At 48.8% G+C, this 13,001-nt stretch overlaps 1 protein-coding gene across 2 annotated transcripts in view; it reads left to right on the forward strand.

The window, feature by feature from the left end:
• Positions 1–13,001, forward strand: part of LOC308160050 (uncharacterized protein) — a 70,476-nt gene that overhangs the window by 35,253 nt on the left and 22,222 nt on the right. For both annotated transcript variants that reach the window (XM_080533907.1, XM_080533908.1), the window contains exon 7: positions 7,710–8,032. In XM_080533907.1, the coding sequence (XP_080390033.1) occupies positions 7,710–8,032 (323 nt within the window). The remainder of the gene's footprint in view (positions 1–7,709; positions 8,033–13,001) is intronic.

Consider the following 13,001-nt stretch of genomic DNA (forward strand, 5'->3'; position numbering starts at 1 on the left):
GGGCCTGTGTGTTTCCTGCCTTGTTGTCCGTTGAGAAGCGTGGCTGTGTTGTGTGGCAGGCTGAGCACGTATCTGGCTGGGGAGGCAGACAGCCACCATCTTCTCCACTGAGGGGGAAATGTGGGTTAGGGCTGTCTTTAGTCTTCTTTAGTCACGGAGCGGTTCACACCGGGATTCCCAGGGTGCCAAGCGCAAGATAATCTCACGTCGTGCGTTTCTTTTATTTCATTTTTTATTAATTTTTCTCTTTTTTTCTTTCTTTCTCTTTTTTTATCTTTTTAAATCTTTTTTCCCATTAGTGGGGGATGTAGGGAGTGAAGGTGGATGGGAGCGGAGGTGAGGTTTGTGTAACCTGGTGGGGGGGAGATGTTCCCTCTTAGGGAGACGTCCTGTTTTTACAAAGCTGCTTCCGGGAGCTTTAGGTTGTTGTTTGATCACTGAGCTGATTAGAAATACAATTTTTAAAAAGTCCACTTCTCTAAACCGTTCGCGGTTTTTTTATTCATTTGTTTGTGTCTGCGTCTTGTTTTTACGACGTGCCGGTATGTTTTGCGATGAATAGGCCTAAATCAGAAATAAAAGAGTGTCGCAGGGTTGAATGTTTTATTTAATGTTAATTAATTATTGAATTCTATGCGGGCATTCTGATGGACAGACCCTTTGAGTTAATAGCTGAGAAGAACACTCTGGTGAAGTACTGGTACTCCACTCAGGAGGCAGGGACGTGGTCCAGGGCACAAGCCCGACGTGTTTCCAGGCCCGCTCAGCGATAACGACCCGCCTGTTCTCCCACTAGCTCGTCACGTCGGACGGTGTCTTCTTCACGTGTTGCCATGGAAACATGGCAGAGTGGTGTTAGAGTCTAATTGCCTCGTTCCGACCTGTGTCACTGCCTAGACACTGATTTGTGTGTGTGTGTGTGTGTGTGTGTGTGCGCGCGCGTGTGTACGTGTGACACCAGGCAACATCTGTCCTGCTCGAAAACTAATGAGGCGGTTCCGTGAGTCGTCTGGTGGTCATGACGACAGTCCATCTGAGAACCCTGGCAACAGCAGATATCTGCCTCCTCCTGTGCTACGCCCTGTTCCGTTTCCCTGTTTTCCTGTTTTTTCTTCCCCACTTCTAATCACCCAAATGTTCCTCAATCAAACCGACGGTCGTTCTGACAGGGATTACACGTCGTGACGAGTGAAACCAGGGCAGAATCCCTGCGGAACCCTTTGCCAGGGCGCACACGGACGGACGGACGGACGTGCGTTCACCAGTCTGCCAATGGCTCAGACAGCTACAGTACAGTACATGGGGGTGCCAACGGTAAAAGTCCACGGCCTTTAAAAAAAAATGCGGTACGCACGCCAGCGTTGAACAAATCTGCTTACTCCGCTTTAGGAACCGGCGCCAGACTCTCACTTTTGATTTTTCTGGATTTTTATTCTTTTTTTAAAACGTTAAACATCAAAAAAGAAAACTGTGCTAATCCCATAGAGATTATGGAACCAGGGGCGATGTTGGCTCAGTGATCAGGGCTGTCAGAGGCTGAGCTGGAAAAGCTGCCTGCGCCAGACCACCACACATGCTCACACACACACACACACACACACACACACACACACACACACACACACACACACACACACACAGACACAGACAGACATGCACACACACACACACACACACACACACACACACACACACAGACATTAGCACACACACACACACACACACACACACACACTTGACGCCAGTGAGTAATTGAGGTCCAGGACGGCCCATTTTACACACACACACACACACACACACACACACACATAGACACACACTCTATAATCCGGTCTCAAATCCTCCTCTGAAGTGGAGCTTTTTAAAAGGCCAGCCAACACATCGGAGCAGAACTCTCTCTCCCTGCTTACTCATGAGGCTGATGAGGGCCCGTTCCCGGCCCAGCTCCCCGACTGAACCAGTGAGCTCATCTCCAACTACCAAACGAGCCTCATTGATGTGGTCGCGGTTCGGTTTGGACCGGACTTCAAACAGAGTCTTATCCTGAGCGCCACTACCATTTGGTTGTTGATCACACATGCATGCAATACAGACGTCTCTCACACTGACTGACTGACTGACTGACACACACACACACACACACACACACACACACATTTAAAGACTCCCCCCTCCCCCCCCCCTCCCCTTCTCTCATACGCTCACCCAACATCTCGTTCCTCATCCATCATGACATCATGTTTTATTTCAGAATGAAGTTGCCCCATAGACACTGATCTGATCGGAGGTCAGTTCAGTTGTCTTTCCTCCCCTTTTTAATAAGCGAGCTCAGGATTTGGTAGAGGACCAATCCGATCCTAGATCTCTCCCTCAGAGTGACAGCTACCCCCATCGCCCCCCCACCCCCCCTTACTCACTGCATGCTGAAGTGACTAACTCCCCCCCCCCCCCATCTCTCTCACAGCCTGGGCCCACCACCTCTGTATCTCCGCCTGGCAGCTACCAGGTACACTCTCTGTACACAAAATGGCTGTTTCCTTCTGGAAGAGTTGCAGGCATTTTGTGAGACAATAGTGACGGCAGCCGGTGAACAAGTCGGCAACCGGTCAAAAATGTTCGGCCTTTTATCCTGAAAAATATAAATACATTTCAACGTTGTTGAAAATCAATGACACTCTCGCTAGTTGAGCCAAAATATTGTAATGCGATGGATTGGGTGAGTAATCCCCACTACTACCTAGTTAGCTATAACAGTACTTTAATTTTGTTAGCAAAAGCCCGAATCCATTGCATTGTAATGTTTTGGCTTGAAATGTATTCATCAGAATAAAAGTCAGAACATTTGGTCGGTTGCCTGCTTTCACCAGCTGCTGTCACAATTTCTCTACGGGCGTAGAGTAGTAGATTTTAGTCCCTGTGTTACCTGTGCTGTAAACATTTGGGTGGTGTTTTTTGTTGGGGGGGGGGGGGTGTTCGATGAAAAAGAAAGAAAATGCTACCGGCCCACATGTTGTACGACACATACTGAAACATCTGTCTTTATGGTGGAGTTAGTTTGTTTAGGAGCGGGCTTATCTCTGTGGTTCACACCACCACCACCAGGGCCCACCCAGGGCCCTCCCACGGCCCACTCATTGGGTTGGGCTTGTTTATGAATCCTCCTTCACTGAAGTAGACAGAGATAACGATCCGAGATTAAGCCTGTTTTTGCTCCTGAATAAAGAGAGTGTTTGTTGTTGTTCCGGAGACTGTGTGTGTGTGTGTGTGTGTGTGTGTGTGTGTGTGTGTGTGTGTGTGTGTGTGTGAGAGAGAGAGAGAGGATGTTTTTACTTCCCTTCCCCGGTGTGTGTGTGTTAAAAGATTGAGTGATTTTGAGGTCGCCCACAGCCTGTATGTGTGTGTGGCTGTGATGTGTGTGGTTGTTGTCTTTGCTAAACACAGGTTGAAAGGCACCGCTGCCCCTGTTAGAACAAACCATGCATGGGGACATCCGGACTGGCAGCAGGACACGCTCGAGGAAGCGTTGAAGTGTGTGTGTCTGTGTGTGTGTGTGTGTCTGTGTGTGTGTGTGTGTGTGTGTGTCTCTGTGTGTGTCTCTGTGTGTGTGTCTCTGTGTGTGTCTCTGTGTGTGTGTGTGTCTCTGTGTGTGTCTCTCTGTGTGTGTCTCTGTGTGTGTGTGTGTGTGTGTGTCTCTCTGTGTGTGTGTGTGTGTGTGTGTGTCTCTCTGTGTGTGTCTCTGTGTGTGTGTGTCTCTCTGTGTGTGTGTGTGTGTGTGTGTGTGTGTGTGTGTGTCTCTCTGTGTGTGTCTCTCTGTGTGTGTCTCTGTGTGTGTCTCTGTGTGTGTCTCTCTGTGTGTGTCTCTGTGTGTGTGTGTGTGTGTGTCTCTCTGTGTGTGTCTCTGTGTGTGTGTGTGTGTGTGTGTGTCTCTCTGTGTGTGTCTCTCTGTGTGTGTCTCTGTGTGTGTCTCTGTGTGTGTGTATGTCTCTGTGTGTGTCTCTGTGTGTGTCTCTGTGTGTGTCTCTGTGTGTGTCTCTGTGTGTGTGTCTCTCTGTGTGTGTGTGTGTGTGTGTGTGTCTCTGTGTGTGTGTCTCTCTGTGTGTGTCTCTCTGTGTGTGTCTCTGTGTGTGTGTGTGTGTGTGTGTCTCTGTGTGTGTCTCTCTGTGTGTGTGTGTGTGTGTGTGTGTGCACGTGCGTGCGTGCATGCATGCTCGTGTGCGCACATTGCGACAGAGCGTCTCCTCCTAAGGGGTACTCAACCCCATGGTGATTAGTAGAGGCAGACATACTGAAAGAGTGCTAATTACCCCTATCTCCTAGGAATTTCTCATTCACACACACACCCACACACACAGACACAGACACACACACCCACACACACACAGACACAGACACACACACACACACAAGCTCACTCATTCCCATTGGAAGCTAATCCGTCGGCTCTACACTGCCTAACAGATAAATAATAATGCCGGAAACTGATTATTTCCCAAATGGCTGTTTCGTCATACTGCCATTTTGGCTCTGTACGCAAACGCAACACCTGTTTTTTTTTTGTTCCATCGGAGACTGAAGGCGGCCTGGCCACCAGTCTGCCTCGGAAACACACACGGACGGTGGTCAGCGCTCCAGGTGAATTATTCAGTGGTGGAGTCGACACACTACTGGGCTGCCTGCATTATTCAGGGACGGACCGCTTCGGATGTTTTTAAGAACCGTGGTTCAGATCCTTCTTTTGAGATGGACCGCCGGGCGTCACGCACACCCACACACACCCGTGGACACACACACACACACACATACACACATTAGACAAACATTGGCTGTCTGTGCTTTTACGAGGTCTGTTATCTGAATCCTAGACGTGTGAACGTTTGGCTTGCTTAATCTAGAGATGGGAAAATGTTCAACTTGAACGAACATGAAGTGTATGAAAATGATAGACTTGAATGCTCCAAACAGCTTTTTATTGTCAGGGTTGTTGCAGTTGTTTGATGTATACTAATTGAGTGTTTTGGGTTAATGAGCTGTTTGACATCTAATGTGAGTGAGTCATTTGGAGCCATTATGAATTTCTTCTGAGCTGTAAAATTGGTGTTTGAGGTTCTTAGGCTCAGACTAGATGAAAGGCAGACTGTTAATCTGCACACCTGTGCGTGTGTGTGTGCGTGTGTGTGTGTGTGTGTGTGTGTGCATGTGTGAGTGTGTGTGCGCGCTAAAGGATATCAAAGTCAAGCTATTGGAGTGGCCATCACAAAGCCATGACCTCAATGCTATAGAAAATGTGTGGGCAGAACTGAAAAAACATGTGCAAGCAAGGAGGCCTACACACCTGACTCAGTTACACCAGTTCTGTCAGGAGGAATGGGCCAAAACTCTACTAACTACCCAAAACGTTTGACCCAAGTTAAACAATTTAAAGGTAATGCTACCAAATGCTAACTAAAGTGTAAAAAAAATGTAAACTTCTGACCCACTGGGAATGCGATGAAAGAAATACAAGCGGAAATAAATCAGCTTAAAGGCTTTTACGGATTAAATGTCAGGAATTGTGGGGAAAAAACTGAGTTTAAATGTATTTGGCTAAGGGGTACTGTATGTAACCTTCCAACTTCAAATGTAGGTCTCGTTAGAGAAGACACACATACACACACACACACACACACACACACAAACACACACACAAACAATACAAAGCGAGTGCTGATTGACTGCTTTCCGATTCCAAAAAAGGACCAACCCCTCCTGCGACGTTTCCCCAGAGCTCTAACAAGGTGTTGGTGATGGACGTGGAGGCGGCACGCCTCGTTATCTAACCTGCATTCCTCTTCCACCACAGGGGTGTCCTCCACCTTGACGTATACAGTAGCTCTATCAGCCTGAGGCTGGCACGGCCTCGTTGCGTAATCACATCAACCTGATTGGCTCACCCGCCCACAGGGACCCGTGACTGTCCCAGCTGACCCTCCCTCGACAAAAGACGGCCTCTCCCTTTCATAACGCCGCGTAATCCGATTTATGACGATTGATATTCAATCGGATTAGATTTGATTCGATTCACGGGCGCCTCGATTGCATTTTTTTGTTTTTTTCCATGACCGTCACTGTGACTTTCCGAGTTGCCAAGGGGACAACGTTTTGAAAACCACGTGCCCCCCTGTTCTGATTGAACACATAGAAAACACTTTTTTTTTCTTTCTCTTTTTCACCTTGAGAGAGCTCACTTATCGGATACGATCGGGTCGGTGTAAGCCGCTCATCCCGTCGTGTTATGTAAGGGATGGCTTCGATGGAGGGAGGGAGGGAGGGCATGTACTTTCAAAGTATTCAAACGTTTAGGTATTTCAAGCATCCAAGAGCCTGAGGACACTTAATGTTTGTGGTGTGTTCTCAGCCTGAAACGTGGATTTAGACTTGGTCCTAGACTTGGTTTCCATCACCCTTACTCACACCCGTCTGTTCCTGTATCATCCATGCGGGGGAGTTAGAGAAAGAAAGACAAAGGTGGAGAGATGCAATGCAGCACATGAGTGGTGACCGACCGTGTGACACCTAGTGCAACCAGCAGGGGGCGGTGGTAGTGTTAAAAAAACCTCCCTGGAGAATCCCAGCCACACCTCAGCCTAGTGTGATCCTGGCAGTCAGGGGTCAGGGGTCATGGTGTCAGGTCGCTAGGCTAAGTGGGACCCTCTCTGAGAGAAAAGACCCCTTGAGAAACCGTCGTTGTTTTACCCATTTATACACGATTTTTAACACACTGCAGTCTTGAAGAGATGCTAGTCCATAGTCAGTACAACACATGATGATGATGATGTTATAACTGATGATGAAGATCAGGATGAGAACTAATGTCAGTGGAAAGAGTACTGACAGGCAGTGAAATGTGTGTATCGCACATTCGCACTCTGTCCTGTTCACCCAGGCAGAGAATACCGCAGGCTCCATTTCCAGTCAGGGATCAAATCTCCCTGGGCCATTTTTGCTCTGAGACAGCAGAATAGATGGAGGGAGGGAGGGAGGGAGGGAGGGAGGGATGAGGGGAGGAGAGAAAAATTATGCGAGCGGACAAGAGAGGATGGAAGAGCAAAATAAAGAAGGAAGGGAAGGAAAAATGATGGGAGAGAGGAGGGCAGAATGTGGAAAGGGTAGGGAGAGGGAAGAGGAGAGCAAAAGAAGAGAAGGACTGGGAGGGAGGGAGGGATGGATGGAAGGAGGGAGGGAGGGAGGGAGGGAGCAAAATGGTGAGAGAAGGGGAGACAGTAAAAGAATAGGAGGGAGGGAGGGAAGGAAGGAGGGAGGGTGAGAGAACAGCATCCCTCTGTCCTCCCTAATTGCACGTTGGCTCCGATGCTAATGCACTTCTAATGCACTCTGGGACTTTACTTCTGCCCATCATTATAGTGCTATCCCAGCATGCTCAGCGGGGCGGCTATAGGCAAGGAGGAGGAGGGAGGGAGAGAGAGAGAGAGAGAGACTGACTGAGTCTTAGCTCAGAAAGAGTCAGCCTTTCTCAGGGCGTATCCTCCTGACCTTCTGTGTACAACCGAGTGTGTGTGTGTGTGTGTACGTGTGTGTATGTATGTGTGTGTGTGTGCCTTTTTCTATGTTTCCCGTGTGTGTTTTGCTGGGGGGTCATGGTCGTCAAGGTGAGTGAACCATGTTGAACGTCTCGGCCTCTCCTCACTCATCCGGCCGTCGCTCTTTTGCAGTGGACAAGAACAAGCTGCGGGGGGCGCCAGCGAGGACCACCGCCACCCCGGGCGGGGTCCCCCACCCGGCCCAGCCAGCCCAACAACCAGACCTGGTCCCAGTTCCAGCTGCACCAGGGACCACCACCACCACCACCCCCCTGCCTGGGTCTGGGTCTGGGTCGATACGGGTCCTGGCGGAGGCGAAGCCGTCAACGCTAGCCCAGTACCGGGTCCAGTATGAGAAGAAGAACCAGTGCGTGGTCCAGCTGAGGAAGCTCCTGGCTCTGGGGAACCGGCGGATCGAGGCCCTTGCCACGGTCGTACAGCACATCTTCTCTGAGGTAAGAACAGTTCTGTTTCCTGTATTTCTATGTTACTATGGTACTTACTGAGGTAACACTGGGGTAAGAACAGTTCTGTTTCCTGTATTTCTATGTGTTACTATGATACTTACTGAGGTAACACTGGGGTAAGAACAGTTCTGTTTCCTATATTTCTATGTTACTATGGTACTTACTGAGGTAACACTGGGGTAAGACTGGAATTCTAGAGACTCTAGGTGGTTTCATAGGTCGCCTTGAAACTATGAACGACAGCCATGGAAACGCATAGAACTCTGTGGTATGTAATGGTTGATTTACTGATTTACTGATTTATTGCCACGCAATCAACTGTTGGAATTTGCTCCAGGCATAGGGTCAGCCATATTCGAGAGTGGATTTATTATGGAGAGTGTGTGCTGTCCTGTATGATCCATTGCTGAGGCGTACACATGTATGGATGTCAAAGGAACGTGTTATGTTTGGTATCGGTGTGTTTTTGTCATTGAAACATACTCGCTATCGTTTGGGAATATCTCCCAATGTCACGGTACACGATAGACGTATTGGAATGTGTATTGGGTGATGCACGTTTTGTGGGGAATATGGGGAAACACCCATTTACCAGACGTTGTCTTGTAAACACATTACATACAGTGCCTTCTGTCCACAGATATGTGTGTGTTCATCAGGGTGTGTGTGTGAGCGGTATGTTGTGGCTGTCTGACTGTGGTTAGCTACATAAGCTAGCTGTTTGCTCTGAGCTGAACAGAACTGAGGCGGCTTTGTTAGGCGTATCAGAGCCCGTATTAGAGGGGTGGGTGTGTGTGTTTGTGTTTTGTGTCTGTCCGTGTGTGTGTCTGTGTCTGTGTGTGTGTGTGTGTGTGTGTGAGTGTGTTTGTGTCTGTCCGTGTGTGTGTCTGTGTGTGTGTGTGTGTGTGTGTGTGTTTGTGTCTGTCCGTGTGTGTGTCTGTGTGTGTCCGTGTGTGTGTGTGTTTGTGTCTGTCCGTGTGTGTGTCTGTGTCTGTGTGTGTGTGTGTGTGTGTGTGTGTGTGTGTTTGTGTCTGTCCGTGTGTGTGTCTGTGTCTGTGTGTGTGTGTGTCTGTCCGTGTGTGTGTCTGTGTCTGTGTCTGTGTCTGTGTGTGTGTGTGTGTTTGTGTCTGTCCGTGTGTGTGTCTGTGTCTGTGTGTGTGTGTGTGTGTGTGTGTGTGTGTGTGTGTTTGTGTCTGTCCGTGTCTGTGTGTGTGTGTGTGTGTGTGTGTGTGTGTGTCTGTGTCTGTGTCTGTGTCTGTGTGTGTGTGTGTGTTTGTGTCTGTACGTGTCTGTGTCTGTGTGTGTGTGTGTGTCTGTCCGTGTGTGTGTCTGTGTCTGTGTCTGTGTTTGTGTCTGTCCGTGTCTGTGTGTGTGTCTGTGTGTGTGTGTGTGTGTGTGTGTCTGCGTGTGTGTGTGTGTGTGTTTGTGTCTGTCTGTGTGTCTGTCCGTGTGTGTGTCTGTGTCTGTGTGTGTGTGTGTGTGTGTGTCTGCGTGTGTGTGTGTGTGTTTGTGTCTGTCTGTGTGTCTGTCCGTGTGTGTGTCTGTGTTTGTGTGTGTGTGTGTCTGTGTCTGTGTGTGTGTGTGCATGTGTGTGATGGATAATGGGCCCCTATGGACCTCATGTATACTTACTTGGCCTTTCATGCTTAACTGGCGCTTAAACAGCTCGACCGTAGCAGCACTAGAATTTGTTGTTCGTCATCACTGAACCTTATATCTTTTAAATCAGCATTCCTCAAAATCCCACCCGTACATCGTCCACGTCCAATAACCACAGCTAAGGCTTATTCAGTCAGGATCCTGTTCAACCCACCTCAGTTCCTGTCTCAGGGGGCGGTTCTATCGAAGCTGAAGCCAACCATTGGTCCAACCAGCGACTCGGGGTGTGGCTAGCAGTTTGTCCGTGTGTCAGTCAGAGAATGCAGGACATGGATAGCTTCTTGTGTCAATATTTGCTGGGATTAATACGCCACTGCCTTTCCCACGGCTTTATGATAGATGCTAAACTGGCAGAGTCCACGATAAAATAATTCCTAAAAGCTCGTATTCTTTAATGTAGGCTTTAGGATTGAGATTGTCATGGAAAGGGTGAATCCAGCCAAGACTGCCAACCAACAAAGAAAAGCATTCTTCAAACATGTCAAATATGTCATGTCAAACATGACGTTCATACAATATCCCAGCTGTCGCTTTCACCAACAGATAATCGCATGTAGAGAAAGAGGCCCTGCTCTGTAAATCCTTTGAGGTATTTTCACTTTGCATGATTCTTTAAATTCTTCTGTTTGAACGGCGCGAAGCGGAAATTAGTTGGAATGACTCCGTCGTGTCCTGCGAGAGTTTCCTGTAGTAGGCCTCAAGGCTGTGTGTGTGTGTGTGTGTGTGTGTGTGTGTGTGTGTGTGTGTGTGTGGACAGTGGTCGTGGAGGCTGGTTGGAGGTAGAAACTGGGCACGGGTTTGATAACATTCCTCATTCCAAGGAGCCCGTCCTCCGATTTCTACCTCCACCAGCCTCCCCCTGATTCAGTGGTAGCAGTGCCCCTTCAGGCTCACCCTGTTTTTAGCGATGGCGGCGTCGATTTTCGGGAGTTCCTCAGTGTATGGCCAGGGGGGGGTGCAGCTCCTCAACCTACGCCTCACTCCCCAGATTCAGAAACGACGGAGGAAGAAGATAATATCTTATATGCTCTCCCTCTCTCTCTCCCTCTCTTTCTCTTTCTCTGGGTCTATCTAGCTCTTGGGCTCCATTGTAACCCTGTGTAAACATTCCTTAAGTGTACAATCAAGGGGTGTTAAAACTCCAACTCCCTCTCTCTCCCTCTAATCATCCTCTCTTCCTCCCTCCCTCCCTCCCTTGTTTTAAACACACTCCCCTGGCCTCTGAAGCTGTTTATTGATAGCAGATGCTCTGGTGACTCTGCAGAAACACTCAGACCATGACAGCTACGCTATGTTCTCATTAGGGAGGGGGGACGTGACTAGGACTCCGATTTGAGGCGGGGGGGGGGGGAAGGAGAGAGAAGAGGGAGGGAATGAGGGAGGGGGAGACAGAGAGGGAGAAAGAGAGAGAGAGGATAGAGACAGGAATGGTTAGAGTTGTTTATAGCTGTCCACACCCTCACCTATGCTGACCTCTGTCATCTACACACACACACACACACACACACACACACACACACGCACACGCGTGGCTCCAGCCTATCTCCTATGGTTGAGTGGAGGCGGAGTCACGAGCGAGCAGTTATCTCCCTCTGAGAGAAAGTCAGCGTCTGTCTCTCGTAAACCTGCTATCAGCTCGTTACAGATAACACAACCTGTCACCTTCTCTGCTAGTCACTGAGCAGCTGCTGGGCAACCTCACACACACCGTCAACATAAGTGGTAAATGGACTGACTTCTATAGCGCCTTATTCCAAAGCGCTTTACAACGGCCTCTCATTCACCCATTCACACACACATTCACACACCAATGGCGGCAAGCTACCATGCAAGGCGCCGGCCCGCTCATTGGGAGCAATTTGGGGTTCAGCGTCTTGCCCAAGGACACTTTGACATGTGGCCAGCCGGGGCTCGAACCGCCGATCTGCCAACCTTGTGACCATTAGACGCCGGCTCTACCTTCTGCGCCAGAGCCGCCCCAACACCGAGTTCAGCTCAGACAACCACGGAGAGACGGGTTCAGACAGGTGAAGTCATATCGACCGTTCGTTTTCTTTCGGAAAAGCGTCGCGGAAAGTATCGAACGCTGTCCTGAGTCGTACTGTCGTACGAGGTGACATAACTGACACGCTTCTGTGTCCGACTGTCGAGAGGAAGTCGTTCCCGCGTGCGACCGTTTTCAGTTTGTTTGGCGACCAAACGCAATCTGCAGAGGAGACGGATGGAGCGTCTTTCTGTTGTTGGTTAGAGGGAGGGAGGGAGGGAGGGAGGGAGGGAGGGGGGAGAGAGAGACGAGAGGGACTGGGGGGGAGGAATGCACCAGCTGCAGTTTGAACCCTGGAGCGAGCGAGAGGGGGGGGGGGGGGGGGGGGTGAGCGTGTTAGCGACTTATAACAAATACATTTCTCTAAGCAAAGTGAATTATCTATCCATCAGTCATAAGAAATATGACTATATAATCTATGCCAAAACCAGGGGCCATTGGCAGCTACAACGCTAGAAGAAGGAAGATTTAAGATATGGACAGTTAAGAGGTAGCCTGAAGAGATGGGTCTTCAATCTTCTATTAAACCAGAAGATATTTTTCCCCAAGAATAACAGAGGACAATTGTGAACAGAACCCATGACAACAACCCCAAGCGTGAAACACTCTCTGCAGTAAACATGATAGAGAACAGCTTTCTGTCACCCCTCCATCAGACACTGGCTCCAGAGCTTAAGTGACATTTTGAGCCAAAATAAGTTAGATTAATAAGTTAGATTAACCGCAGTGACATAGAGGATGTAAACAAGGACTCAAAGACCTCATCTCATCAGCTCAGAATCGATGTTTTGTCCGGGCTCTCCTGTAACATTTGGAATATGCCCTTGGAAATTACCCTCTTGTCTTTTGTTCGAGAGGGAAATTTCCCTCAATAGCTCTTGTGCTCGCTAGGAGGCTATTTAGAGAGCAGGGAGCTCTTGGCAGAGGAATACCTCTTCACTGATAGCGTAGTAGTGTATTCACCCTAGACTGCGCAGTGCTATTTGTGTGTGTGTGTTATCTAAAGAGAGAAATGCCAGAGCTATCTCTTCTGCTGGGAACACTTAACAGAGCTGAGTGAGTGTCGATGCTACAAGGTTTCAAATGAATATACTGCTCGGATGTGCGGCCATTGCTAAGCTAATGGGCTTTAATTGTCGATTTCACCTGGTTGAAGCGACGTTATTTCGAAATTGTATGTAACATATTCATTCGATAATCATTTAACACTCAGTGCATATCTGGAATTGTGGAATGCACTGCCAGTTTACATTA

This window comes from Nansenia antarctica (assembly GCF_963989245.1).
Source record: "Nansenia antarctica genome assembly, chromosome: 6".
Taxonomy (NCBI): Eukaryota; Metazoa; Chordata; class Actinopteri; order Argentiniformes; family Microstomatidae; genus Nansenia; species Nansenia antarctica.